This window comes from Piliocolobus tephrosceles, chromosome 13, assembly GCF_002776525.5.
Source record: "Piliocolobus tephrosceles isolate RC106 chromosome 13, ASM277652v3, whole genome shotgun sequence".
In the NCBI taxonomy this organism is placed as follows: domain Eukaryota; kingdom Metazoa; phylum Chordata; class Mammalia; order Primates; family Cercopithecidae; genus Piliocolobus; species Piliocolobus tephrosceles.
The window spans coordinates 123008811-123036798 of record NC_045446.1 but is presented as its reverse complement, the minus strand read 5'-3'; the positions used below and the strand labels follow the sequence as shown (position 1 = coordinate 123036798).

The 27988-nt window shown below is 41.6% G+C and overlaps 1 protein-coding gene and 1 pseudogene across 2 annotated transcripts in view; both read right to left on the bottom strand.

Annotated features, from left to right (window-relative positions):
• Positions 1–25397, bottom strand: part of JAM3 (junctional adhesion molecule 3) — a 72784-nt gene extending 47387 nt beyond the window's left edge. Inside the window, exon 1 of the mRNA XM_023185870.1 lies at positions 25169–25397. Within this exon, the coding sequence (XP_023041638.1) occupies positions 25169–25379 (211 nt within the window). The 5' untranslated portion in view covers positions 25380–25397. The remainder of the gene's footprint in view (positions 1–25168) is intronic.
• Positions 3191–3788, bottom strand: LOC111522097 (annotated as a pseudogene). Its single transcript, XR_002725159.3, has one exon. The product of XR_002725159.3 is annotated as an ATP synthase subunit d, mitochondrial pseudogene (transcript).
• Positions 25398–27988: the final 2591 nt, after the last annotated feature.

Below are 27988 nucleotides of genomic sequence, written 5' to 3'. Positions count from 1 at the left end.
TCAAAAAAAAAAAAAAAAAAAAAAAGAGTCCCTAGTAAACATCTGCCCAAACAACTGGCCCCTGGATTTGAGAAGAACTTAAAATAGAGGAAATTACATGACATAATAAAACACTACTATGTACCGGCTATGAAGTATGATAAAGTGAAAGAAAGAACATACAAGCCCTTGCCTTATTATTTGTCTCAACCAGATCCATGGTGCCAATCCAGATCCAGGCCTTCTGGATGGAGGTGAACAGACCAAGAAGGTGATCAGAGAATCCAAACCCTTACCTATTTATACTAACCTTAAAGCTCACTCTAAGGATGTCAGTTCATTATATAAATGCCTTCTACATGGGCTGGGTGCGGTGGCTCACGCCTGTAATCCAAGGCGGGAGGATCACTTGAGGCCAGGAGTTCGAGACCAGAGACTGGGCAACATGGAGAAACTCTTGTCTCTACTAAAAAAATACAAAACTTAGCCAGGTGTAGTGGTGCGCACCTGTAATCCCAGCTACTCAGGAGGCTGAGGCATGAGAATCACCTGAACCCAGGAGACGGAGGTTGCAATGGGCCAAGATCGCACTGCTGCACTCTAGCCTGGATGACAGTAAGGCTCCATCTAAAAAATAAATAAAGTAAATAACAAAATGCCTGGCAACTAACATCACGTACATCAACATTTGAGACACAGTGGGTTAGGTGGCTGTATGTGTCCACTGAGTGGTTGCAAGCCAAGGACATAAACATTTAGAAACCTGTCCTAATCTTAGATTACAATATTTAAGATGTTTGTTATGTTTAAGATGTCCAGTATATTCCAGTTTCTTCCTAAAATGGTGAAAAAGTAGCCCCTATTTAGTAAGTGGTCATGTAGCAAGTTAACAACAGCACAATCGCAACTCAGTACTTCCGTAGTGCTTTAAGCTAGACTCTTTGGTTTCTGTCTATTTGATTTCCTTGGTTTTGCATTTTATATTAGAACAGTTTTTGGTTTTGGTTTTGTTTTTAATGCAGCCTCATTCTGTTGCCAGGCTGGAGTGCAGTGGTGTGATCTCAGCTCACTGCAACCTCCGACTCCCAGGTTCAAGTGATTCTCCTGCCTCAGCCTCCTGAATAGTTGGGATTACAGGCGCGTGCCACCACGCCCAGCTATATTTTTGTATTTTTAGTAGAAACAGGGTTTCACTATGTTAGCCAGGATGGTCTCAATCTCCTGACCTCATGATCTGCCTGCCTCAGCCTCCCAAATTGCTGGAATTACAGGCGTGAGCCACCATGCTGGGCCTATTAGAACAAATCTTAGTCAAAAGTCCTCATGTGCCAATAAAAAAATAAGAGTTTTTCATATTTGCATTAGTATATGCAAACAGATCTTTAGAAGATATTCCTAACAAGTGTATTTCTCCATTTAGACTGCACCATTCTGTTATAAAACCTAACTTTAGTAAGTGGGGAAACAACGTTGGTTTACTTTATCTCTTTGAACTTTTTTGCCTCTCACGTTTGACAGACCTAATGCTGACACTTTTCTAAGATTTATTACTGAAATTTAAATTTAACACAGCACATGAAAAAAAAGAGTCCAATATTACACTTTCATTCACTACGTTAGACTTTCAGAATTCACTACCAAGTATATCTTTTAACATGTGTGTGATGTATGAAGGAAGCAGACTCCTGCCTATTTCTTCATTCATTAATATATTCACTCATTTATTCAACAAACATTGAACATTATTGAGCACCTAGCAGGTACTATATTTGCGCCAAGAAATGCAGTGAACAATTCCTACTCTCATGGTCCCTGCCTTCTAATAATACACAAATAAACAACACACATAAACAACATTCTAATTATACATATATAATTAATTGTAATTGCAATAAATACTATAAAAGTATAGGGGTCCATGAAAGTGTATAATAGCGGGTGCGAATCTGAGAGATCACGAAAAGTTTCCCTCAGGAAGTGACATTTAAGATGGAATATGATGAATAAGCAGGGTTCAGCCACATGCAAAAAGGAGGCCGCAGAGCATATCACATGCGATGGGCAGCAAATGCAACAGCTCTGGGCATGTGTGGGAAAATGAAAGCAAGCCAAGGGAGCAGAACTACACTGAGCAAGAGGCAACTGGAGGGAGGGAAAATCGGAGCAGTAATAAGAAGCTCAAGGCTTTGGGCTTTGTACCAAGAGCAACAGAAAGCCCCTAAAGAATTCTGAGCAAGAGAATGAAAAGAGTAGTATACTTCACTATATTTAGAGTATGAACTCAATTATTTTAAAAAATGTACAGAAATGACAGTAGATATATTACAAATATTGCATTGTTGCAATGTTTCCCTAAGATAGTAGGATTATGAATAATTATTTTTCTTTATGTATACTTTTCAAGCTTCTCAAATTTATACTATCCATAAATTCTGACAGTTAAAGAAAAAAAACAAAAAAACCCACGCCCTCAAACACAACACTGGAGTAGCTCCCTTCTTCCCTTGCCTCAGGGACTTTTCCATCCATTGCACACATTTATTTGCATGATACATCCTTGAATCCAGACTTAGTCAGCTATAAATTCTAAGTGACAACTCGTCTCTGCCCCTCCACTTCATCCACTACCAAAGCTGTAACTCAGATGACAACTTTTTTTTTTTTTTTCTGACACAGGGTTTTACTCTATCACCCAAGCTGGAGTGCAGTGACACAATCGTATCTCACTGTAGCCTCTAACTCCTGGGCTTACCATGCCTGGCTATCTATCTATCTATCTATCTATCTATCTATCTATCTATCTATCTATCTATCTATCTATTCAGAGATGGAGTCTTGCTCTGTCACCCAGGTTGGAGCGCAATGGCACAATCTCGGCTCACTGCAACCTCCACCTCCCAGGTTCTGAGAAGGGATTCTCCTGCCTCAGCCTCCCAAGTAGCTGGGACTATAGGTACATGCCACCATGCCTGGCTAATCTTTTTTTTTTTTTTTAATTTTTAGTAGAGACAGGGTTTCACCGTGTTGGCCAGGATGGTCTCAATCTCCTGACCTCGTGATCCACCCACCTTGGCCTCCCAAAGTGCTGGGATTACAGGCATGAGCCATCGTGCCCAGCCCTTATTTTTATTTTTTGTAGAGATGGGGGTCTCACTGTGTTGCCCAGGCTGGTCCTCAGATGACCACTTTTGTGTGTGTGTGTGTGTGTGTGTGTGTAATTATTATTTTTAATGTCCAGAATGTGTAATACAAGGGCCAGAGCTTCCTCGTGGACTCAATTGTATAAATTCTCGATTGGTTGCTGAGGCCAATAGGGATACTTTTTCTTGTCTAATTTGGTTTCTAGGAAAGCTTAGTTCAAGTCCTCAATGGTCATCTGATCAAATGGAATTAAGTTCTTTATCTTCTCCATCTGTTTCTCATATTCTACAATCCTGGCCTTTGAGAGAGACACCCACTTAGTGCAAGATTTCACATCTTCTTTTTCTTCAGCATCCACCTGGGCAGTGTATTTATCCTCTGGCATAGGAATATTCAGGGCATTAAACTTCTTCTCAAAGTCATCCACCAAGCCGGCCTTGGCCACACTGGCCTTGTTGTAAGCCCAGTTGATGGCTGGTGGATTATCGGGTAAAGCAGCCAACCTGGAAGTGAGGGTCTTATTCCAGGACTTCAGGGAACTAGCAACGGCCTTTTGGTTCTGGGGTATGATCTCCGCAAAAGCTACCCAGTCAATGGTTTTTAGAGCAGGTTTTCGCCCAGCCATCTTGGGATCCTTCACCGACTCTCGATGACCACTTTTAACTGTGGTTCAGTTCTAAGCCAATCCACAGTGTCTCTCAGTTCCATTACATTTCTAATGGAAAATACCACCGACACTATTGATGCCCAATGAAAAGAACGAACCCCATAGGAATCTTAGCTAGCCAATACATTAGCTTAAGGTAGTTTATAATGTACTTAAGAGGAGGAATAGAAAAACAGCAAGTAAACCTAACTGTAGTGCATAGTTACTCCAAATGTCTGTCTTCATTTGCAAACTCAAGTTTGGGACTTGAAATTCTTTCATATTGTGTATGTATACATGTTCAGAATCTTATTACGTAACAAGCCAATTACACCTGAGTTCAAAGATTTCAATAGTTTTTTTTAAAGCACTTACCTTCAAAGCAAAGCATTTCAGGTTTTCAACACTGTAGTAGTTTGGAGTTTTCAAAAGATAGACAACTTTGTTACATGGCTGTCATAGAAAAGATTCTGCTAACCAGACCACACTGAAATCTAGAAATGTTCTCAGCAAAGAGCTTGAAAGCACTCCAGGATCCAGATGTTCAGGCTACTACCCCTAACTTTAAAGCACAGCACTAACTTAATAGTTTAAAGCTTTCCTACCTATCATTCAGTTTATTTTCTGACAACTACTTTTACTCAGCTTGCTTGTTCTCATCTAGTTTTCCTTTTGTATATCTTCCCCTTCATGTTCCAAAGCCAAAAGTGGATTTCCATATATTGAAAACCTATGATAATGAAACATCAGATACGGAATTAACCAACCAAACAAAATGTACTAAGTGCTGCTTAGTAAGTGTGCAGAATTTGCCTTTATTAAAAACCATAAACCGGGAAGTATATAAAGAAAGCATGGGAGACACAAGGAGGTTCAGCATACACCTAAGGCAGCAGGTTGATTTATTTGATAAACAGACATCCAATTCCAGAGACCCTTTAGTGCTCTTCACTAGCACGGAACGCCACAGTTTTCAATGTGCCACAGATCATATCCAACTTACATTCACCTACGCGGCTTATAATGGCAAACTGACACCTCCCAAACCATCCATTCCAACTGCTCTTAATAAATGTTGCCCAAGCATTTTGTAAGCATTTAAGGATGAGGAAAGCAATGTTTCTTTACCAAGGTCTGGTAAGAGCTTTGGGGGTGGTAAAATGGAAGCGAGTGGGTAATACATAGATGTAGAGAATTTGTCAATTGTTGTTTTGGTGTTGAAATTTTAAACATATGCCACTGTTTTTAGAATGGAATGAAACTCTGAATTTAAGGGGAAAGCTGGAGAGACGGGTCGGCAGTATATTAACAAAGTTGAGTTCTAGTCCTGGTCCCACCACTTAATGGTGATGTGATTTAAAGCAGGACTGAACATTCCTGGGCCTCAGCTGCCTCTTGCTGAATCCTGTCTTACAGCAGTGGATCCCAACTGGGATACGGCCACCCATGGGACATCTGGAGATGCCTGCAGTCATTTCTACCTGCCATAACTGGGATACTGCTACTTGTATTTACAGGCCAGAGATGTTACTAAACATCCTACAATGCACAAGACAGCCTCCACAACAAAAAATTATCCACTCCAAATGTCAGCAGTGCCAAAGCTGAGAAACACTGGTTTACAGAATACCTTTAAGCTCTGAGATTCTATAACCTGTATGTCTATGCGAGGTAAGAGGGCTAGGTATCTGCTTTATGGGTAGAAAACTTAACATAAAGGGATTAAGTAACTTGCTGAGATCACAGTGTAAACCCATACGGCAAAACCTGGGTCTCCTGATCATCAGCCCAACTACAGAGTGACTAGATTTGGCCTCTAGGACAGTTCTTTCTTCCAGAGAAGTCTAACACCAACCTGTATACATAAGAAGAGGAAGGTTTTTAAAAAGTACCTTATCTAGCTAGGTATGTAACAAGGCAGAGTCCAAGGTTTTGCTCTCCAATGAGCGCCGCTAACTTTCAAGTAATAATAAATTCTTCCAGATTCTAAAGACTTCAACTAACACTTTCAAATGAATATGAATATAATCCACAAGAGAGAGCTGGGAGGTCATGATTTTATGTTCATAATGCTTTGGTTTAATGCCTAAGCATACGGCTTCTTTCAGCATTTCTTGAAAAATATATACTCTCTGATTCTTAAGCAGAAATACTTTATTTGTTGATTTCTTTCATACTCTTCCCTACTTTTTCCTAATATGCAAAAAAAAGTGTGTGTGTGTGTGTGTCTCATTCATCCTAACACTTCATAGTACAATAATCTCAGGACATTAAATTTCTGTTGCTTCATTTTACTAAGAGTGTTTGGGAAAAGACAATACTAAAACTCTTGGCCAGGTATGGTAGCTCACGCCTGTAATCCCAGTACTTTGGGAGACCGAGGCAGGAGGATTGCTTGAGCCCATGGGTATGAGACCAGCTTGGGCAACAAAGTGAGACCCTGTCTCCACAAAAAAATTAAAAAATTAGCTGGGCATGGTGGTAAACCCCTGTGGTCCCAGCTACATGGAAAGTTGAGACAGGAGGATTGCTGGAACCCCAGGAGTTCAAGGCTGCAGCAAACTGTGTTCTCCAGCGTGGGAGACAGAGCAAGACCCCGTATCAAAAACCAAAACAACAACAACAAAACACTCACACACTTTTTAAAAATTGAAATAAGAAAACCTCTTAGGTGGAAACAGCCTATGGAACCTGGAGTCCTATCTATTTACATGGCATTTTCTTGTCCTGAACTCATTCATTCTTAACAGCTATTTATTTAATAAGCTGTTTATTTTGTATGTAAACTCACTGATTTGTACTGGCAGCTCTTTTACTTAAAAATATGCTGGAATTTCCACTAAAGCCTCTTATTATTCAAAGTTTGCTAGTTCAGGCATGAAAATTTCCCTTAGGCATAGGAGATCTAATCTTTTCTACAAATATCACTGAACCACTTTTTAAATCCAAGAATGTCAAAGAGAAATTTTTCTTCTTTACTCATGAAACTTAAAACCAGATTTTTGTTTTCTTAAAAAAAAAAAAAAAAACAACCCAGGATAATCATCTGTCCTCTAGATAAAATATTTTTCCAATATAGGAAAACAGATTTTAAAACTTGCTATCTCATCTAACTAAGCCATAAGGGGAGCTTTTTAAAGAGAAGGTTATTGTAAATTAGAATTGTAACCTATAGTTTCGAAGAACCAGAGGACTCGTAATACTTCAGAACTCAGAAGGAATAAAGCAAAGCAGAGAATAATATTTTATATTTGCATAATATTTTATAACTTAAAATTCTGTTTACACACACAATCTTATTTGGTCCTTGTAACGATTCTGTAAGGTGGAAATTACAATCACCTCTCTGCAGATTAAGAGGATAGGGCTCAAATATGTGAGGAGATTATTACAACCTCAAAACTACAAAGTATCAGCAATCAAAGCAGAACCCAGGTCTTCTAACGCCAAATTATTTTAAAATAAAGATAAAAAAACACACAAACTAGTCCACGGCTTCTCATCTGTCAAAGCTATAATACGTTTGAACAGAAACACTTGTCAGCCCCTTCCAAAAGAGCTAGTGAAGTACCTGCCCCACTCGCAAACCCACAACTAAAGAACAGAAACTCACCTCCTTACACTGTGATGTTCTCTCATCAATGAGTATTTGTATATATACGATGTTCCAAATATTACACTACACAGAAGACAAGCTTCCCGTCCTCAAGTCACAGACTATTTAGAGCCAAGATACACACGGAGGAATTGCATATTGCCATTAAAGATTTAAATTAGTAGGTCAATACAACAACAAATGATATGATTCAAGGAAGACTATGACTGGGGTAGTCATAGTGGAGCCCCCAACAGGAAAACAAACATAAAGTTATGAATATGAAATTAGGTACAAAGAATGTTTGTTAAGAATGAGAACAGAAATCACAAAAATATTACAAATTTTAAAAGCTAGCAACACAAAACAAAATTTAGAAAAATAACAATATGTTTATTAATTCCTTAGTCTCTATAATGTTTGCCACATATTTAGGATCTTTGATCACCTCATCATATGCCCATGATTTTGTAATACTGTCTAGGAAATAACAGTTAAGACTTTCCTTTAGTGTGGTTAATTTTAAAACTTAATATTAACAGTTTGGAATGGTTTCTTTCTACTTCATAATTCATTATTGAAAATCATGCAGAGTTTTAAGGACCACTGTTAAATCTGGGGGCATTTCAAGTTTTCTTATAGTGTGGCTAATCCTAAATACCCTTTGACATAAGAAAACTCTTAACCTGGTTTTTCAACCACATCCACAGTCATGGCATTACGGGGGCGTACACTAGCATTCACGGTAGGCCCTACAAATTCATGTTACAAACCTAGGTGAGTCAAAGAAGATGGCAGAGTATTCCTGGCAGCCATTCCAACACCGAGATGCCCAGCAATAGCAACTATATACAGCAGTGGCTGTGGACCACGTAAGTTATCCCACTAATCCAAACTGAATATGCTCCCAATTCGAGTTTCCTCGGCTGGCAAAAAAGCCAGTGGCAATTTAATACTACCCAACATGAAGAGAAGCATGACACAGGGAAGAAGAGTGGAAGAAGAGAACCATCTTAACCGACCACAGCTAAAGCATCTTATTTTGAAAATTTGAGGACACAATGCTAGGTGAAATCCAGGGTCTTGTAAGTGGTTCCTTTGTAAGCGAGGGGCTCTAAAACTGGTTAGATGAGCTTCCCTTTAAATCTGCCTCTGAATAATTAAGAACCAAATGACCTGTAACATAGTAGTAATGGAAGTAGTGGCAGGAGCAACAGTTAGTAACAGTAAATCTCTACCAGGTATTGATGAAAAACAAAACCTAACTGAGAGCTTACTGCTACTATGACAGGTACTCTGTTAAGCACTTCACATGAATTAATTAACTTTAATTTTACTGTATTAACTTTAATTTTAGTGTCATTTTTGTTACTTTTAGACGCTCTGACAGGAGATTTATACATAGTCACTATTTTGTAAAACAACCCTACAAAGCTACTTTGCATTATTACTACTCTTTTATAGATAAGGAAATTGACTTCAACAATCACACAGCAGAGCTGAGACTGAAGCCAAGGTCTATCTATGCTCCTTCACGATAGGAATTCAGAAGAGGAAGAGACCACCTCAGTGAAGAGATCCACTAAAAAGGCTTTACAGACAGGTATACGAAGCTGGATGTTGGGGAATGAGTTAAGAAATGAACAGAAAGACAAGATGACGACCTGCATTGGAGGCAGATGGGCCATGATAACAAAAGAAGAAAAATGGAAATGCACAGGGTTATTCAGAAGACAGTGACAGAATAAATCTACAGAGCCAAAGACCGTGCTACAAATCCTGTGATCCCCCAGTAGAAAATGTATTAAAGTCTTATGACCAATTTTCTCCTTATTATGTAGCCATAAGCTTTCTTTTACATAGAAAAAAGAGAAAAAAAGAATATTTCTTTAGAGTCCAATTCCATCTCGCCAATTCTCTATGAAAGGGCAGATGCAAAGAGCGTGCAAAGACGTGCCCCATCTCTGTCACCTGGAAAGCCAAATCCAGTGACTTCTGCCTTGATGGTAAGGTGATTTCCACTGGAAACTGAGGTTTTACACCAAGCATGTCACATCATTATTCCACTACAGAGGAGGTACAGAAAAGGACCCATCATGGAGGCTTAAAATCAGAGCCTCTAAACTCCAGCTAATTTTCTTCCTCAAGGTTTCATTAGAAGAGGTTTTTTGTGTTGTTTTGTTTTTTTTAATGTGAGCTAAAAGGTGCTGTTCACACATGAGAATAATGACAACTAAAGTTTTAACAGATTTTACTTACTTTGCACGTAGGAAACGTACTTGACAAGAAAGGCACAGAAAGTAAAATCTGTGAGTTCAGGAGAGAGCAAAACAAAAACACTCCTCCTCAAAAAGTTACCGGACTCTGAACTCACTTGAAGGAATAGTTTTTTGCAATTTGCAAACAGCATGTGGGATATTAGCCCCAGGGTAGTAAAGGAGAAAATATTTGTTCTGGCTTCCATAAAATCCAAATCCCTCACCCAATGTTATAAAAACCTCCCCTCACCACTACTGCCTATGTTGGACAGAGAGAGAAAGAGTGAGGGAGAAAAAGGGAAAGACAGGGAGCGATCTGCTGTAAATGGACACCAGAGCTAGATGAAAGAGGAATTCCACCAATTTCATCTCAACATTTTGTTCTATTTTTCATATGCCTTAAGTCTGCACAAGCTGTACTAACAGGATGAAACACTGTGAAAATCACAGAAGTAAGCATCTCTAAAATTACATGCATAATCTGTTTTCAATTTAAATCAAAGTCTCATCTCTGACCTACCTCTAGAGAGTAACTTAAGCTGGAAATATATATAGAAAATGATCAGATGTTTGATACTAACAGTCATCACCCATAAAATAGAGAAGTCAGGCTTCAACAGAATTCATGAAAAGAATAACATAATGCTTTTGCATACCACTCTTGAAGTTTACATGCAGTTAGCATCTATTTCAGCAGACACTCTAAAAATATGTGTCCTCTGTAGGGATCCTGGACCCTAAAGCAGGCTTCTCAACCTGAGGTGGTGCATAAATGGTCTTCTGGGGGGGGGTTATAAATCCCCCAAAATAGTATATAAAACTTTTCATGCATATGCATTATATTAGTCTGTTTTCATGCTGCTGATAAAGACATACCCAAGACTGGGCAACTTACAAAAGCAATAGGCTTATTGTAGTTACAGTTCCACGTGGCTAGGAAGGCCTCATAATCATGGCAGAAGGTGAAAGGCACATCTCACACGGCAGCAGACAAGAGAAGAGCCTGTGCAAGGAAACTCCCCTTTTTGAAACCATCAAATCTAATAAGACTTATTCACTATCATGAGAACAGCATGAGAAAGACCCACCCCCATGATTCAATTATCTCCCATTGAATCCCTCCCACAATTCCCATGAGGAAATTACGGAAGCTACAAGATGAGATTTGGGTGGGGACACAGAGCCAAACCATAACATTCCACCCCGGCCCCTGCCAAATCTCATGTCCTCACATTTCAAAACCAATCATACCTTCCCAACAGTCCCCTAAAAGTTTAGCTCATTTCAGCATTAACTCAAAAGTCCACAGTCCAAAGTCTCATCTGAGACAAGACAAGTCCCTTCTGCCTATGAACCTGTAAAATCAAAAGCAAGTTAGTTACTTCCTAGATACAATGTGGTACAGGCATTAGGTAAATAAAGCCATTCCAAATGGGAGAAACTGGCCAAGACAAAGGAGCTATAGGCCCCGTCAAGTCCAAAATCCAACAAGGCAGTCAAATCTTAAAGCTTCAAAATGATCTCCCTTGACTCCACGTCTCACATCCAGGTCACAGTGATATAAGAAGTGGGTTCCCATGGTCTTGGACAGCTCCCCACCTGCGGCTTTGCAGGATACAGCCTCACTCCCCGCTGCTTTCACAGGCTGGTGTTGAGTGTCTGTGGCTTTTCCAGGTGCATGGTGCAAGCTGTCAGTGGATCTATCATTCTGGGGTCTGGAGGATGGTGTGGCCCACTTCTCACAGCTCCACTAGGCGGTACCTCAGCAGGGACTCTGTGTGGGGGATCTGACCTCACATTTCCCTTCTGCACTGCCCTAGCAGATGTTCTCCATGAGAGCCCCACCACTGCAGCACACTTCTGCCTGTACATCCAGGCATTTTCATACATCCTTTGAAATCGAGGTGAAAGTTCCCAAACCTCAATTCTTGAACTTCTATGCACTCGCAGGCTCAACACCATGTGGAAAGTGCAAGGCTTGGGGCTCACATCCTCTGAAGCCATGGCCTGAGCTCTATGCTGGCCCCTTTCAGCCATGGCTAGAGCGGCTGGAATGCAGGGCACTGAGTCTATAGGCAGCACACAGCACAGGGACCCTGGGCCCAGCCCATGAAACCACTTTTTCCTCCTAGGCCTCTGGGCCTGTGATGGGAGGCGTGGCTGTGAAGACCTCGACATGCCCTGGAGACACTTTCCCCATTGTCTTGGGGATTAACATTTGGCTCCTCGTTACTTATGCAAATTTCTGCAGCCAGCTTGAATTTCTCCTCGGAAAACAAGATTTTCTTTAATATCACATTTTCCAGCTGCAAATTTTCTGAACTTTTATGCTCTGCTTCCCTTATAAAACTGAATGCCTTTAACAGCACCCAAGTCAACTCTTGAATGTTTTGCTGCTTAGGAATTTCTTCCGTTAGATATTTTAAATCATCTCTCTCAAGTTCAAAGTTGCACAAATCCCTATGGCAGGGGCAAAATGTCTCCACTCTCTTAGCTAAAATATACCAACAGTCACCTTTACTCCAGTTCCCAACAAGTTCCTCATCTCCATCTGAGGCCATCTCAGCCTGGATTTCATTATCCATATCATTATCAGCATTTTGGTAAAAACCATTCAACAAGTTTCTAGGAAGTTCCAAACTTGCCCACATTTTCTTGTCTTCTTCTGAGCGCTCCAAACTGTTCCAACCTCTGCCTGTTACCCGGTTCCAAAGTCACTTCCACATTTTCAGTAGCACCCCATTCTACTGGTACCAGTTAACTCTTTTAATCTGTTTTCATGCTGCTGATAAAGACATACCTGAGACTGGGCAATTTACAAAAGAAAGGTTTATTAGACTTAAACAGTTCCACGTGGTTGGGGAGGCCTCACAATCATGGCAGAAGGTAAAAGGCACCTCTCATGTGGCAGCGACAAGAGAAGAGAGCTTGTGCAGGAAAACTCCCCTTTTTAAACCCATCAGATCTCAAGAGACTTAGGGAAAGACCCACCCCATGATTCAATTATCTGCTACTGGGTCCCTCCCACAACATGAGGAAATTACGGGAGCTACAAGATTTGGGTGGGGACACAAAGCCAAGCCATGTCAAGCATAAAAGCACTTTTTGGAGGAGTCCATAGATTTCATCTTTTCCTATAAAGTAGTCAAAACCTAAGCTATTTCACTGATGTTACCCCAAGATCTAAAACTGTCCGGCAAATAAAAGATTGAGATTTTTTTTTTTACTCAGCCACTGCTTTAGTGATTCACAGCAAAGGTTCTAAGTCATTCTTTATCAGCAGTGGACTTACCAGCTAGACCAAATATGGTCAGAGTGAAAACTTCATATCTGATGCTTACAAATCAGACTGAATTAAAAATAGCAACCCAACCAATTGGTTATCCATTTTTTCTTCCTGGTAAACAAACACAGGAATTCTTGAAACACTAGATCTAGTAAGTAAAGCTGTAGATTTAAAAAACAAAAAAAAGAATAAAACAAAACAAACAAACAAACAAAAAAAAAACAAGGTTTTCTGAATAAATTTTTCCAACCTCTCAGGATGGAGGAGGGCTTCAAACCAAGTTTACCTGGCTACAAAACACACCTAAACTTTCAGAAGAGGAAGATATTTCTGTTGACTACATTTTCAAAACCTTCAAGTGCAATTATAATTAACAAATATGAACTAATTCAATTAATCAGTTATAAATTTATATGCCTACAAAGTCACTCCTTTGGATCTAAAACTCATATAGCTTAGGTGGGTTATCTGATAAGAAAGGGAAAGAAATGTGGATGTTTTGGTGGTAGTGTGAGAGAGGTGGGGTTTAAATTACTTTCAAGTGATTTGGATTACAACCAGTATTATTTCCCCAAGGTCCAAAAAATGAATCACATGCAAAGCTAGGAAATGAATCCAAAATGCCTAACACCCACGATACTGTGCTCTTTTTTTCACCCAGAAAACTATCTGAAAGGCTGCAAACAACGGAGCCTTCCAGAGATGCAGTGGGTGGTTTTTGTCCACACAGTACATCGGATGGCACCTTTCAGTAAACCAGCACTTCATTCTGCGGAGAACGGAATTTCAGATTTCAGCTGGAAAGCTCGGTAAAGTCACCTTTGTACTTTGTCCCTGAATGTCTTCATCTATAGCTGTTACTAGGAGACTAAATAGGTGCTGTTTCAGGTGGCTGTCTAGTGTGGAATAGTTGTAATTCTCCAAATTTTAAGTTAATGATAAATGTTTGCTTTTCAGACAAACTAATTCAAGGACAGAGATTACAGCTGTAGAGTTGGGCATATTTTTTAAATAAGAGAGCCCCATCCTTAAAGCAGTGATTCTTAGGGAGAGACATTCAACCCCAACCCTCAAGAATATCAGAACTTCCTGGGGGTGCATGCAATGAAAAAAACAGCAAATATTTAAGTTCATAATTTTGTTTTGTTTTGAGATGGAGTTTCCCTCTTATTGCCAAGGCTGGAGTACAATGGCGCAATCTCGGCTCACCACAACCTCCACCTCCCAGGTTCAAGCAATTCTCCTGCCTCAGCCTCCCGAGAAGCTGGAATTACAGGCGCACGTCACCACACCAGGCTAAATTTTTTTATTTTTAGTAGAGAGAGGGTTTCTCCATGTTGGTCAGGCTCGTCTCGAACTCCCGACCTCAGGTGATCTACCCGCCTCGGCCTCCCAAAGTGAGCCACTGTGCTCGGCCCATAATTTTGTATTTAAAAAAGGAAAACAAAAACATTACCCTTACAACAAGAACAGTTACAGAAGAGTGTGTGACTCTTCCATTAACGAGAGGGGGAACAGGGGAAGTAAAGTTGCTATTCCTGTTTTCAGAAGTGTAGCTGATCAGATGCCATGAAGGGCCTTCTGCTCCAACAATGAGATCCTGCATACGTCATAGTTTTTACTCCACGTCTCACAAGGAAGTGGGGGAATCTTTAAAAGGACCAACTGATATAGCTGTAGGCTAAAACCAGAGAGCAGAAAGATGGGTGAGGGGCGTTAAACGGAGAGCAAAGGCTCATTTTAACACTTCAGTGGGCCGGGCACGATGGCTCACGCCTGTAATCCCAGCACTTTGGGAGGCCAAGGCAGGCGGATCACCTGAGGTCAGGAGTTTGAGACCAGCCTGGCCAACATGGCGAAACCCCATCTCTACTAAAAATACAAAAATTAGCCAGGCGTGGTGGCAGGCGCCTGTAATCCCAGCTACTTGGGAGGCTGAGGCGGGAGAATCGCTTGAACCTGGAAGGTGGTGGTTGCAGTGGGCCGAGATCCTGCCACCGCACTCCAGCCTGGGCAACAGAGTGAGACTCCAACTTAAAAACAAACAAACACACACTTCAGTGGGGACACTGAGCCCTTGGACCAGCAGAAAGGCAGGTAAGAGGAAAGCAGAGCCTGAGATTTTTAAGTAACGCCAGAGATCCTGAAAGAGCTAGTCACCCCAGAGAGAGGCTGTCCTGTCACTCAGTGGAGGGCCGCACTCTCAAGAAAAAGCATCCTTGGCCAGGCACAGTGGCTCACACCTGTACTCCCAGCACTTTGGGAGGCTGAGGTGGGTGGATCACCTGAGGTCAGGAGTTCAAGACCAGCATGGCCAACAAGGTGAAACACTGTCTCTACTAAATGTACAAAAATTAGCCAGGTGTGGTGGCAGGCACCTGTAATCCCAGCTACTCGGGAGGCTGAGGCAGGAGAACTGCTTGAGGTTGCAGTGAGCCAAGACTGTCACTGCACTCCAGCATGGGCGAAAGCAAAACTCCATCTCAAAAAAAAAAAAAAAAAAAAAAAAAAGGCATTCTTGGCACCGTAATATCCAGAATCTATAAGGAACTTAAACAACTCAACAAGAAAAAAACAACCCCATTAAAAAGTGGGCAAGACATGAACAGATACTTCTCAAAAGACATGTATATGGCCAACACACATACAAAAAAATGCTCAACATCACTCATCATCAGAGAGATGCAAATCCAAACCACAATGACATGCCATCTCACACCAGTCAGAATGGCTATTAAAGAATCAAAAAATAGGCCGGGTGCAGTGGCTTGCGCACGTAATCCCAGCACTTTAGGAGGCCAAGGCGGGCAGATCACATAAGGTCAAGAGTTTGGGACCAGCCTGGCCAACATGACAAAACCCTGTCTCTACTAAAAGTACAAAAATTAGTTGGGCATGATGGCAGGAGCCTGTAATCCCAGCTACTTGGGAGGCTGAGGTAGGAGAATCGCTTGAACCCAAGAGGCAGAGGTTGCAGTGCGCCAAGATCGTACCACTACGCTCCAGCTTGGGCAACAGAGCAAGACTCCATCTCAAAAAAAAAAAAAAAAAGCAATAGATGTTAGTGAGATTGCAAACAAAGGGGAATGAATGCTTATACTGTTGGTGGGAATGAAAATTAGTTCAGGCCCTGTGAAAAGCTTGGACATGTCCAAAAGAAAAGTTTGGACATTTCTCAAATAACTAAAAGCAGAACTACCATTCAACCTGGCAATCCCATTACTGGGTATATACCCAAAGGAAAATAAATCATTCTATCAAAAAGACACACGTACTTGTATGTTTATCACAGCACAACTGACAATAGTACAGACATGGAATCATGCTAGCTGCCCACAAATGGTCAACTGAATAAAGAAAATGTGGTGGCTCATGCCCATAAACTCAGCTATTTGGGAGGCTGAGGTAGAAGGACCACTTGAGACTGGGAGTTCTAGACCAGCGTGGGCAACATAGTGGGACCCCGCGTCTAAAAAAGTTAAATAAATAAAATAAAAAATAGTTCCCCAGGTGTGGTGGTGCAAACCAACAGAAAAACAAAAGAGAAAGCATCCTTGGGTTAGGCCTAGATTTTCATAGATTAATATCAACCAAATATCCATTTATAATACAAGCAAAGAAACCACCATATGTACAAGTCATAAGAAATAACAACAGATTTAGATCTCTAAGAACTTCAGATATTTGAAATATCACATATGGAATATAAAACAGCTGTGCACACAATGTTTTAAAAATCTGAAAAGGAGTAAGCCAGGTGCGGTGGCTCACGCCTGTGATCCAGCACTCTGGGAGGCCGAGGCGGGCAGATCACCTGAGGTCAGGAATTTGGGACCAGCCTGACCAACATGGAGAAACCTCGTCTCTACTAAAAATACAAAAATTAGCCAGCATGGTGGCGGCCGCCTGTAATTCCAGCTACTTCCAGAGGCTGAGGCAGGAGAACTGCTTGACCCCGGGAGGTGGCAGTTGCGGTAAGCCGAGGTCACACCACTGCGCTCCAACCTAGGCAACAACAGCAAAACTCCATCTCACAAAAAAAAGAAAAGGAGTAAAAAAACTAAGCAAGCAAAAAGCAACTCGATTATAAAAAGAACCAAGCAAAATTTTAGAAATGAATAATACAATTGGTGAAAAAACTCTGGGCATTGGTTAAATAATAGGTTAGATACAGTTGGAAGCAGAAGTACTTAGCTGTAAAACAAAAATGAATAAAGAACCCAGAATAGCACAGAGAGAGAAGAACACAAAAAAATGACAAAAAGGTTAACAGTACTGGAGGACAGAATGACTACATATGTTTAATCGCAGTCACAGAAGGAAAAAATTAAGCAGGTAGAAGTTAGGTGATATTTGAATAGATAAGAACTGAGAATTCTCAAGAAAGAAAGAAATTCACAGGAATACAAACCACAACATATAACAAGTAGAATAACTGAAAAGAAATTCAGGCAGGGCATGGTGGTGCATGCCTATAATCTCAGCACTTTGGGAGGCTAAGGCAGTAGGATCCCTTGAACTCAGGAGTTCAAGATCAGCCTGGGGAACATAGTAAGACCTTGTCTCTACCAAAAAAAAGTTTAAAAAATTAGCCAGGTGAAGTGCTGCCCATCTGCAGTCCTGGCTACTTAGGAGACTGAGGCAGGAGGATGACTTGAGCCCACGAGGTCAAGGCTGCAGTCAGCTGTGATGTACCACCACACTCCAGCCTGGGCAACAAAGCTAGACCCTGTCTGAAAAAACAGTAAGAAGAAAGAAAGAAAAGGAAAAGAATCACCCTGTACACGTTGTAGTAATATTTTAGAATGCCAAAGACAAAGAAAGGATTTTAAAGTAGCTGGAAAGAAGACAGGCAACCTAGAAGACCAAAGATATCAATGACTACAAACATCACAACAGTAATAAATGGAAACCAGAAAGCATATGTAGTCCAAGCTCTAGAACAAAATAACTGTCAACCTAAGATTATGTATCTAGCAAATCTTTATTTCAAGAACAAAATCAGCCACATTTTCAGATACAAACAAAAACTAGTTCAACATTAAGAGACCTACACTGAAAGAAGTTTCCTTGAACTATTCTAACAGCTTCCTAATTGACCTCCCTCTCCAATCTTCTCTAATATTCCTAAAACAATTCTGATATTACTTTCCTGCTTGAAACTGCCAGATGAATTTCTAGACCCTATATAATAAAGTCCAAATTTCTTAGCTGGGCATTCAAAGCGCTTTACAATGTAGTTACTCGCCAATGTTCTCTTCAATGGACAATCTGCCTCTTCAATTTACTAGCTGCGACCTTGGGGCAGGTAGTTAGCCTACCCAAGCCTAAGACTCAGTATCTGTAAAATGAAACCTCTAAAACTGCTGAGACCAACTACAATAGCTCAGATGGTATGGACTGAATGTATGTGTCCCCACAAAGTTCACATGATGAAACGCTGACCCTAACGTGATGGCATTAGGAGGTAGTGCCTTTGGAAGGTAATTGGGTTAAATGAGATCATGAGATGAAAACTCCATCATGGGCTTAGTGCCCTTATAAGAGACTCCAGGGCTCTCTTTTTCTCCACCATGTGAGGACACAGCAGTATGCAAGCCAGGAATGGGGGCCTCATCAGGTACCCAATCTGTAGGCACTTCATCTTGGACATCCCAGGCTCCAGAACCCATGAAATAAATCTTACTTATGCCACCCTGTTTGTGCTATTGTTATAGAAGCCCAGGCTCACTAAGACCCCAGGTAGAGCAATAAGCACAATGCTATCACACGGTTTTCAGTAACTGGCAGGTGTTATTAATCATTATAACTCACTCATCCCAAAATACACCATATGCATTCCCAAGTCCATGCCTTTGCCCACATTATTTCCTCCACTTTCCCATCCGCACCCCTGTCCCTCCCAAATCTATACTTCAGTCAGTCAAATTATCTATACAGGTCCAGCTCCTTCTTGAAATTCTCCTCTACCAGGTCAGCCCAGACAGAGAAGTTCTCTCACTTCTAAACCCACAGGATATTTACCCAAATGCTGCTCTGTTATTTAACTAAACCATATGTTCCCTCTGGTAAAGGAAAGATACTGGCCGGGCGCGGTGGCTCAAGCCTGTAATCCCAGCACTTTGGGAGGCCGAGACGGGCGGATCACGAGGTCAGGAGATCGAGACCCTCCTGGCTAACACGGTGAAACCCCGTCTCTACTAAAAATACAAAAAAATTAGCCGGGCGAGGTGGTGGGCGCCTGTGGTCCCAGCCACTCGGGAGGCTGAGGCAGGAGAATGGCGTGAACCCAGGAGGCAGAGGTTGCGGTGAGCTGAGATCCGGCCACTGCACTCTAGCCTGGGCGACAGAGCAAGACTCCGTCTCAACAAAAAAAAAAAAAAAAAAAAAAAAGGAAAGATACTATCTTAAGTTCTCCTGTTTTGCCCATGGAGTGCTTTACTGCCATGAAAATGGAGACCACCAAATAAATACGGAGTGGCTGATTAAGTTTCAGTACCCTGACAGAGATGCTTTAAAGGAAAAACATGCCCACCCCCCACAGAAAACAAAAAAAAAAAGCAGCTGTCTTTGGATTTGTTGCATCATCTCTAAGCTTCCAGACAGCTGCACTTCATTCTGAAGACACGAAATATGTTCCTTAGAGAAAGACATCCAACAAGGAAGTCCATGTTGAGCAGGAAGCAGCCATGGGGTACATCAGCTGACAATGCGCTTCAGGAAACATCTTTCAGAGTCCAGTTTCAACAGAAGTCAACTGCACCCCATATTTTTATCACTCAAGAGGAAGAAAACAGAGATCTTCCAGGGGCTGCCACAGAGTAGGTGCTCCATAATTTGTGGGTCGCTTTGAACAGGTGAACCAAGGCCATTACTCAGATCATTTTGTCTGTGTGTTCAAAAAGAAGTGGGGAGGCGGTAATCTCGGCAGCTCTCAGTTTTCCAGCTAACCATTTGCTGAGGACACCACAGCTGACTCCCCCACCCAAAAGTCAGTGGCAACTAATCTCTCAAATGAGTCACAAAGAATACATTATCAAGAAACTGAACTTCCAGTCAGCCACTCCTTCATCCAATGTGGCTGATACTAAGAAGCTAGAAAAAGGCACAATCCACATGCTGTCACACTAAACAAACAAATTACATTTTCCCATTACTAGTGCCAAATTTAAAATTCCACTATTGTATCTACTGGAAGCCAAACCAAGATGCAATTTTTTTCATTACACAAAAAATATCCTCATTAAATAACGTTTGGAAAACAGACAAAGGAATAAAAGAATCAACCAGGAACACAAAAACAATGAAAAGCAGAAAACAATTGGCTAGAATACTTCCACTCATAACAGCCCCATCAACATTCTGGTTCCTTTTCATCCTGTTTTTCCCCCAAGCAGAGATGTTTTGTGTAATTGTAATCATACAGTATATACTAGTATACCTGCAGCTTGTGTCACCTAAATGATATCATAAGCATTTCTCCATCTTTTTCTGCTTAACCTTGCACAAAAGCAGATGGCAGAAAGATTCTGAAATTAAACCAAGTCAATAAATTCTTACCATTCTCTTTCTTCCACAATAACTACTGTAGTAAAAACTGACACTTTTCCAGAAGTTCCTAGGGCCACTAGAAATAAGATGTTTTTTTAAAAAATGCCTCGACACAAAGAGAGTGTCTAAGAAATGTTAACTCACTTTCAAGTGACAAAGAGACACAAAATGAATATTTACTAGAATCACCTCTGGAAAGATAGAAAAAAATCAAATTCAGCCTCTGTTACCAACAAATTTTTTATTGTCATTGAGAAGATACAGTATGCTCACACCTAACAGTTAAAGCCCAATGTAAACTGGAGTCAGTTACCCTGACTCTCTAAGGGCTGGTGATGTTTTACTCATTTTGCAACCCTAGCACACAGAACAGTGCCTGACACATCACAGATACTCAATAAATGGCTGTTGTACTAAACTGAACTAAAGGCTATGATCTAAGCTTATTTAGAGATAGGAAGGATCGCTGTGGGCTGAGGTTGTCAAACACAGCAGATAGCATGAATACGGCAGAATTTGATTTTGGCAATAATTTTCAGGAGGAAGGTTGAACCATAGAAACCTTGGGAAACTCTGCAAATGAAAGATAACTAAGAAAAAATGTTCACATAGTCCTAACTATATTAAATAGTTTGATGTCTTTATACAAGCAGCACTGAAACCTCTGCTGTATGTATTAACTAGTCATAGGAAATGTAACATATAACACATAACAGATACTACTTAAAACCAAAAGAAACTCACCAACACAAAACACTACAGCATTCCTGGGACATCAGAAACAAGGGCTAACTCTCAGGAAGCTTTCTGTGTGCCACGCCAAGAAGCAAAGAGACAGTCAATTAAGGCTTTAGCTCTCCATATAGAGCACCACAGTGGATACTGTCCTTGCTAAACTAGGTGTAAAAGAATGTGCTTACCAAAACTTTCTTTCAGGATCTCTTTACACTCCAGTGAAGCTATTTGCATATACTGCTAGAATTCTGAAAGTATATACAAAGATCTGAAATTTGCATTCAACTTTAACAGCATAACATTCACACCACCTGACTATAAATATACCTTTTTTTTTTTCTTTCCTCCGAGACAGAGTTTCACTCTTGTCCCCCAGGCAGGCATGCAGTGGCACAACTTCGGCTTACTGCAACCTCTACCTCCCAGGTTCAAGTGATTCTCCTGCCTCAGCCTCCAGAGTAGCTGGGACAACAGGTGCGCACCACCATGCCCGACTAATTTTTGTATTTTTAGTAGAGACAGGGTTTCACCATGTTGGCCAAGATGTTGTTGATCTCCTGACCTTGTGATTTGCCCGCCTCGGCCTCCCAAAGCGCTAGCATGAGCCACCGCACCCTGCCAACTATAAACATATCTTAAAAGAGAATCCAGCTGGGCACAGTGGCTCACGCCTGTAATCTCAACACTTTGGGAGGCCAAGGTGGGCAGGTCGGTTGAGGTCAAGAGTTCAAGACCAGCCTGGCCAACACGGTGAAACTCCATGTCTACTAAAAATAATACAAACATTAGCCAGGCAAGGTGGCACGCATCTGTAATCTCAGCTACTTGGGAGGCTGAGGCAGGAGAATGGCTTGAACCTGTGTGAGCTGAGCTCACGTCACTGCATCAGAAACTGTCTCAAAAAAAAAAAAAAAATCCAACTTCACCACTAGGGTACTCTTCAGCAGACTCCATACATTCTAACTTCATTCACACATATTTTCCTTTCATTACATTTGTGCTTTTAAAAATTCAAAGAATTTATGGAGAAGGAATTTGCTAATATCACATCTCTAACAGCTGCTAGTTGAATGTACTAAACCCATAGCTGTGTCTGTTACATTATGTGGTCAACTTATACTTGATGAAAGTGTGGTTGCTTTCAAAAGAATTGATTTAAATCCACCCCATGGAGTTTCCCTAAAAACAAGTTCCATAGAGCTTAGGGGTTGTGTGGATAATTCTGCCTGGATGTAATACTGCAATTACTTATGATTAAGTATCCCTAGTACTTATCCACTCAGTCTCCTTAGCCTGAAGCACTGAAGAACAAATGCCCATCAACAAGTCATGTGGGAATGAGCAGCTGATATAAAGTACTGCTTGCTTTCAAGACAGGTGTTCTTTGTTTTTTAAAATACATACATACAAGTCTGACAACGATTATATCTGCCAGATCATTAAGAATTAGAACAACACAAAAAAATATGCCATTCTAAAAAATGTTACTGGAGTCCAAACAAACGTAAATAAAAGAATTAAACATTTTTTCAAAAATTTCCCAGAAATTTTGATTTTCAGATTTTGACATGCTTCAGCACACAAATTGTCTTATCTGAAGAATGAAAACTGTTACTGTTTTAATTCTAAATAAGGCACTTCTCTCTAGAATATCAAAGATTTGGAAGCCTAACACTAATTAGTACACAATCATTCAAAAGAGACATGTGGCATAACATTTGTAAAGCTGAACCACACCTGTCATGAGTCAACAAAAGAATATTTTATATACAAACCACATAGTGTTGAAAACTTGATAATTTGTTTAAACTGATCCATTAAAAGAACTCCACTGTCAAATGGAATAATACAAATAACTAAAAATTGGATTAACACCGTAATGAAGGATTTCCCGTTTAAAACGCAAAGGATATCACTACCGACAAGGGTCTGAATCTCTCCATACTTCTGTTTCTTCATCCACAAAAGGGCACAATAATAGTAACAACTTCTTAAGAGTTATCAAGATTAAATAAATTAGTACGCATTAAATTCTTGTAACAGAGCCTGGCAAAGGGTAACCACAAAAGAAATGTTTGCTATTACATCAAGAAGCAAAATTTTTTAAATGAAAATAAATTGTAATAGCAATTGAGAATAATCATAAAAAATAAAAAAGACACAGTTGTCATGACTTCTGGAAGAACAGCTTTAGGGTATGCTTAAAGCATAAACCAAATAATGGAAAGAGCCCCCTACTAAAAAAAAGATAGCTACATGCCTTCAAAGTGGATTAATATATCCTATCACCTCGATTCTTTGCCATTAGTACTAGTTTGCAAAATTGGATTCTTCCTCCTATGCTCTGCATGTAAATCCCAGCCCCTACTAGCAAAAAAAGCCACAAAACTAGTCCCTTAAGGGAAGGAATCAGAGGTTAAGGGTATGTGAAGCTCTTTGCATTTTCTAGTTTTATTAACAAATTACCAAGTTGAAATTCATTCCTGAGCTAAACTGCCAAATGCTTCTGCAACAAAAACTGCAAACTTTCACGTGAACAGATCTTTTCAACAATAGAGAGTTGTTCCAGGCTGTGAATAGGACAGTGTCAGTGTGACCAACACAGCGGGTGCTGGACATTCCTGACACCCTTGTCCCCTGGCTAGCCTTTGATCACTTACCTCCCAACTGCATTTGGTTTGCGGAATCACTTTCAGGCAAAGTATATAGACTGTGCCTTAGCGTATATCATCTACACGCTAAAACTCATCTTTTGTCACAGAGCCCATCACCAGCATCTCATTAGCATAAAGCACCAAACACAGGAACGCTTTGTCTTCCAAAATCTGTCCACCTTCACTCCTCAACAGTCCCTCCGTGTTTTAATTTGTATATTCTGTAGAACATCATGGGATGACGGTGGCAACTCAATTAAATAATAAAATGACCTAAGAACCGAAAAAGGTCCTGGTCTGGTTACCTGTGGATGGCTGCCAGGGGAAAACTGTGGTGTACTGCTTTAGGTCAATATGAGGTTGAGGCTTCACTGCTTACTTAGAATGCAGCCTTGGAAAGCAGACTAGAAAACAGATTAATGAAACCTACCTCACAGAGCTGCTGAAAGGAGTAAAGGAGATAATGGCTCCAAAGTGCCTAGTAGATAGTACACGCTCACTAAACGAAAGCTATTTTAGTCCTCTGTACAACTGTCCAGGAAAATGTGGATCTAATGAGAATTCCAAACAGAGGGAAAGAAAATTGACAAAACTCAAGTTTATTAGTGTGTCTTGGTCAAATGCCCCGAATGCTATTTCCAGATAAGGGTCTGCGTGGTCTCCTCGGCCAGGACAGAGACAAAAAAGGTACTGGATTGATATCCATTTTATTTCTGCAAAAGAAAAGCAGTTCCTTTGTTTGTGTCGAGTCAAACGAACTGCAGATCCCCGGAAGGCTGTGACCAGCAGCCCGCCAGGCCTCGGAGCTCTACCTCGCGGGTCCTCAGCTACGGCCCCCGCTCACCGTCCGTTCTGGAGAGCACAGCACTGCTGCGCAGGGTCTTCCAGCAAGTTCCAGCGCCCACGCCGCAGCTGCCGCGCTCCCTCCAGAGGGCCGTGCCCACCGCCCGGGAGGCCCCACGCCGGGGATGAGCCCACCGCCCAGCACAGGACCCCGCCCGGGAGGAGCCCGCCCCCGGGGTCCGACGGCTGTCCGGGGCCGACTCACCGCCTGGGACGGGCCCCCGCCCCAAATTAGCTCCCCGCCCAGGTCCCACTGCCGGCCGTCCCAGGGCCCCTCCTGCCGGCCCCCGCCCGAGCCAGGCCCGAGTCCCAGCCCCGCTGCGGGAACGCGGGCGCGCGCCGCCCCTCCGGCCCGGGACCCCGGGAGCCCTCGGAGCCGGGACCGCTATTCTCTCCCGGACCGGCTCCAGCCGCTTCGGCCCGCTCTGCTTCCGCCGCCCCCGACCCTCGTCTCCCAACAGCGGAAACGCGCAAACTCACCCCTGAACAGCAGCAGCAGGAAGAAGTCGGGCAGCCGAGCGCAGAGCCGGAGTCGCGGCGGCCGCCTCAGCGCCATGTCGAGGGGAGCTGAGGGGCCAGCGGCCGCGCGGCGCAGCTTGTAGTCCCCGCGCGCATGCGCCCAGCCCGCCAGGACGCTGCGACCCGCCCCAGTTACCATAGCGACCGCCGGGCCCAGCCGAGCCGGCACCATGGTGACAGAGGAAGCTGAAGTCTAGTTGCTTACGGATGCAGCGATGCTCTGGACCGGCACATGGGTTCTCTTTCAATGAACTTGGAGGGAGGAGAGTAAAGAAGTACGTCCAAGAGTGAAGCAGGGTATATTTCTATAGCTATAGAATAAATCCATCGCAACAGGTCGGAGAAGGAGCACTCCTTTAAAATTTGGGAAACAAAGAATTTCTTATTTTACAAATAAGGATGCAGCCCAGTTATCTTGGAAGCCTTATTGCCTTCACATCTTTTGGGCCCCCAATTCCAAATGTGATGGAAGGAAAAGAGCTGAAATCTGCTTAAAACATAGGCAATACATACATTATACAATACATAAAAGTGATGTCTTGCTAAAATAATTTGTTTCTGTGGTAGATCAAAAGCATGATGGTACACCCAATAGTTTATTCTGCAGAAAAGCAGACTAATTATTTGCTCTGATTCCTGAATACTGGGAGATGGCAAAGCCAGGGAAGAACAGGTAAGATGAGGACAAACAGGAAAAATGAAGAGAAGGATAAATTGAAGCAGAAACTAGATCTAAAAGAGCAGGAGTATTTAAAGTCTCACTTAATACTATGGAAAATACTTGAAAAGCTTGTATTTTAGCAAGCATAGAAAGTACACCTCCAATGTTCCCAGAAACAACAATCTAGCAACAGAATTCTGGATATAATTGTTAGCAAAATAAGCCAGTTTCCAACTAATATTTTCAATGTTTAACTGTTTCATATACTCATGCTACTTTTTCAGTATTTTTAGTCTTTATGCAAAATCGAAGAATATTTATATATTATTTATACCAAATTTATATATGTAAATGCCAGGAAACGTGAAATACATTGAGATTGTTGCCAAGAATATACTTCAGTTTCCATCACTGTATAATCTTCTTTGTAAATCTTTATAACTGCTCGGATCTTTATGTGAATTGATTACCTTCTCAAAAATCTTATAGAGACAGAATAAAAATTTAAAAATGACTCAATTACCTACTATGATCCTATTTGTCTTTCCATTCATAAACCTCCTTTATGTTCCAGGTCACCATGCACTAAATCACAAGTAAAAGTATGTAAAAGTTGTTTTATAATGGTGGCCCCTTTCCCTTTATCAAACACAAAATTGAGAAATTAAAAAGAAGAAAATTCATCTTAGGCCCACTGACATTTTTTTCTGCCCTCTCTTTTCCCTATTATTCCCTTTAGTGCCTGGTCACATGGCCAGGCATATTTACCTAACTGAAGGAACTGTTTGGGTTACTTGGAAATGTGAGATGGTGTCTGACTGTGGACAGAGTACAGTTTTCAAAAACCAGTGCCTCTTTTCTCCTGCAGAATTTTCAGTGTTTGCACTGTAAAATGGTCTGTCTGTTAAATGGTCTTCTCTGCTAGGGAATCTTTTGAAACTCAGACCGAGATTACAAAGAAAGGCTGCATGAATATTCCATAAGGGGCAGAGGTTCCTATGAGAGTGGATGGCAGGTGCTTCATTGTAAAACATTGATTTTCTTCTGCAGATGGAGTCGGTATGTCATTACCAACAGCTGAGACAGTTCCTGGAATGGAAGTCTAACTAGGGATGCAGCAGAGTGGGGTAGGAAACACGTGGCTGTGAAGTGGTTTGCTCTTCCTTAGGTTTTCATTGTTCCCTGGAGAGCTCTGACCCTGTACAGAAGGGAATCAGAGCTCAATAAGGCCAGCATCAAAGCCCTGGAAGCATTCTGTGAGCAGGGCTGAGGAGGCTCTGCCTCCATCACAGCATTATCCATCTGAATAGGCTTATTTCTAAGGTGTAGCTTACTAAGGAGAGATGCATTTCTTAAAAGAGCTGAGGGAACTGAATGTAAACCAACAATTAAATGCTAAGCCCTGGCCAGGTGTGGTTGCTCACGCCTATAATCTCAGCACTTTGGGAGACCAAGGAGGGAGGATCATGAGGTCAGGAGTTCCAGCCTGACCAACATGGTGAAACCCTGTCTCTACTAAAAATACAAAAATTAGCTGGGCATGGTGGCAGGCACCTGTAATCCCAGCTACTCGGGAGGCTGAGGCAGGAGAATCACTTGAACCCAGGAGGTGGAATGAGCTGAGATCACGCTACTGCACTTCAGCCTGGGTGACAGAGCGAGACTCTGTCTCAAAAACAAAACAAAACAAAAAACAAAAAAGCTAAGCCCCCCAACAATCTGAATTGACCCCTTCTCTCAGCCAAAGGTACTTCAAAGTTAACCTGAAAGATTAGTTTAGCCATGATGGGGGAGTTAGATATACCTTATTATACCCTCTTCCCTTTTGGAATTCAGGCCAACTGACCAGCATCAACATTAAAACAGATTTTAAGACTGATAGGGCCAGGTGCAGTGGCTCATGCCTGTAATCCAGGCCCTTTAGGAGGCCAAGGTGGGCAAATCACCTCAGGTCAGAATTTCAAGACCAGCCTGGCCAACATGGTGAAACCCTGTCTCTACTAAAAATACAAAAAATTAACCAGGCATGGTGGTGCATGCCTGTAGTTCCAGCGACTTGGGAGACTGAGGCAGGAGAATCGCTGGAACCCAGGAGGTGGAGGTTGCAGTGAGCTAAGATC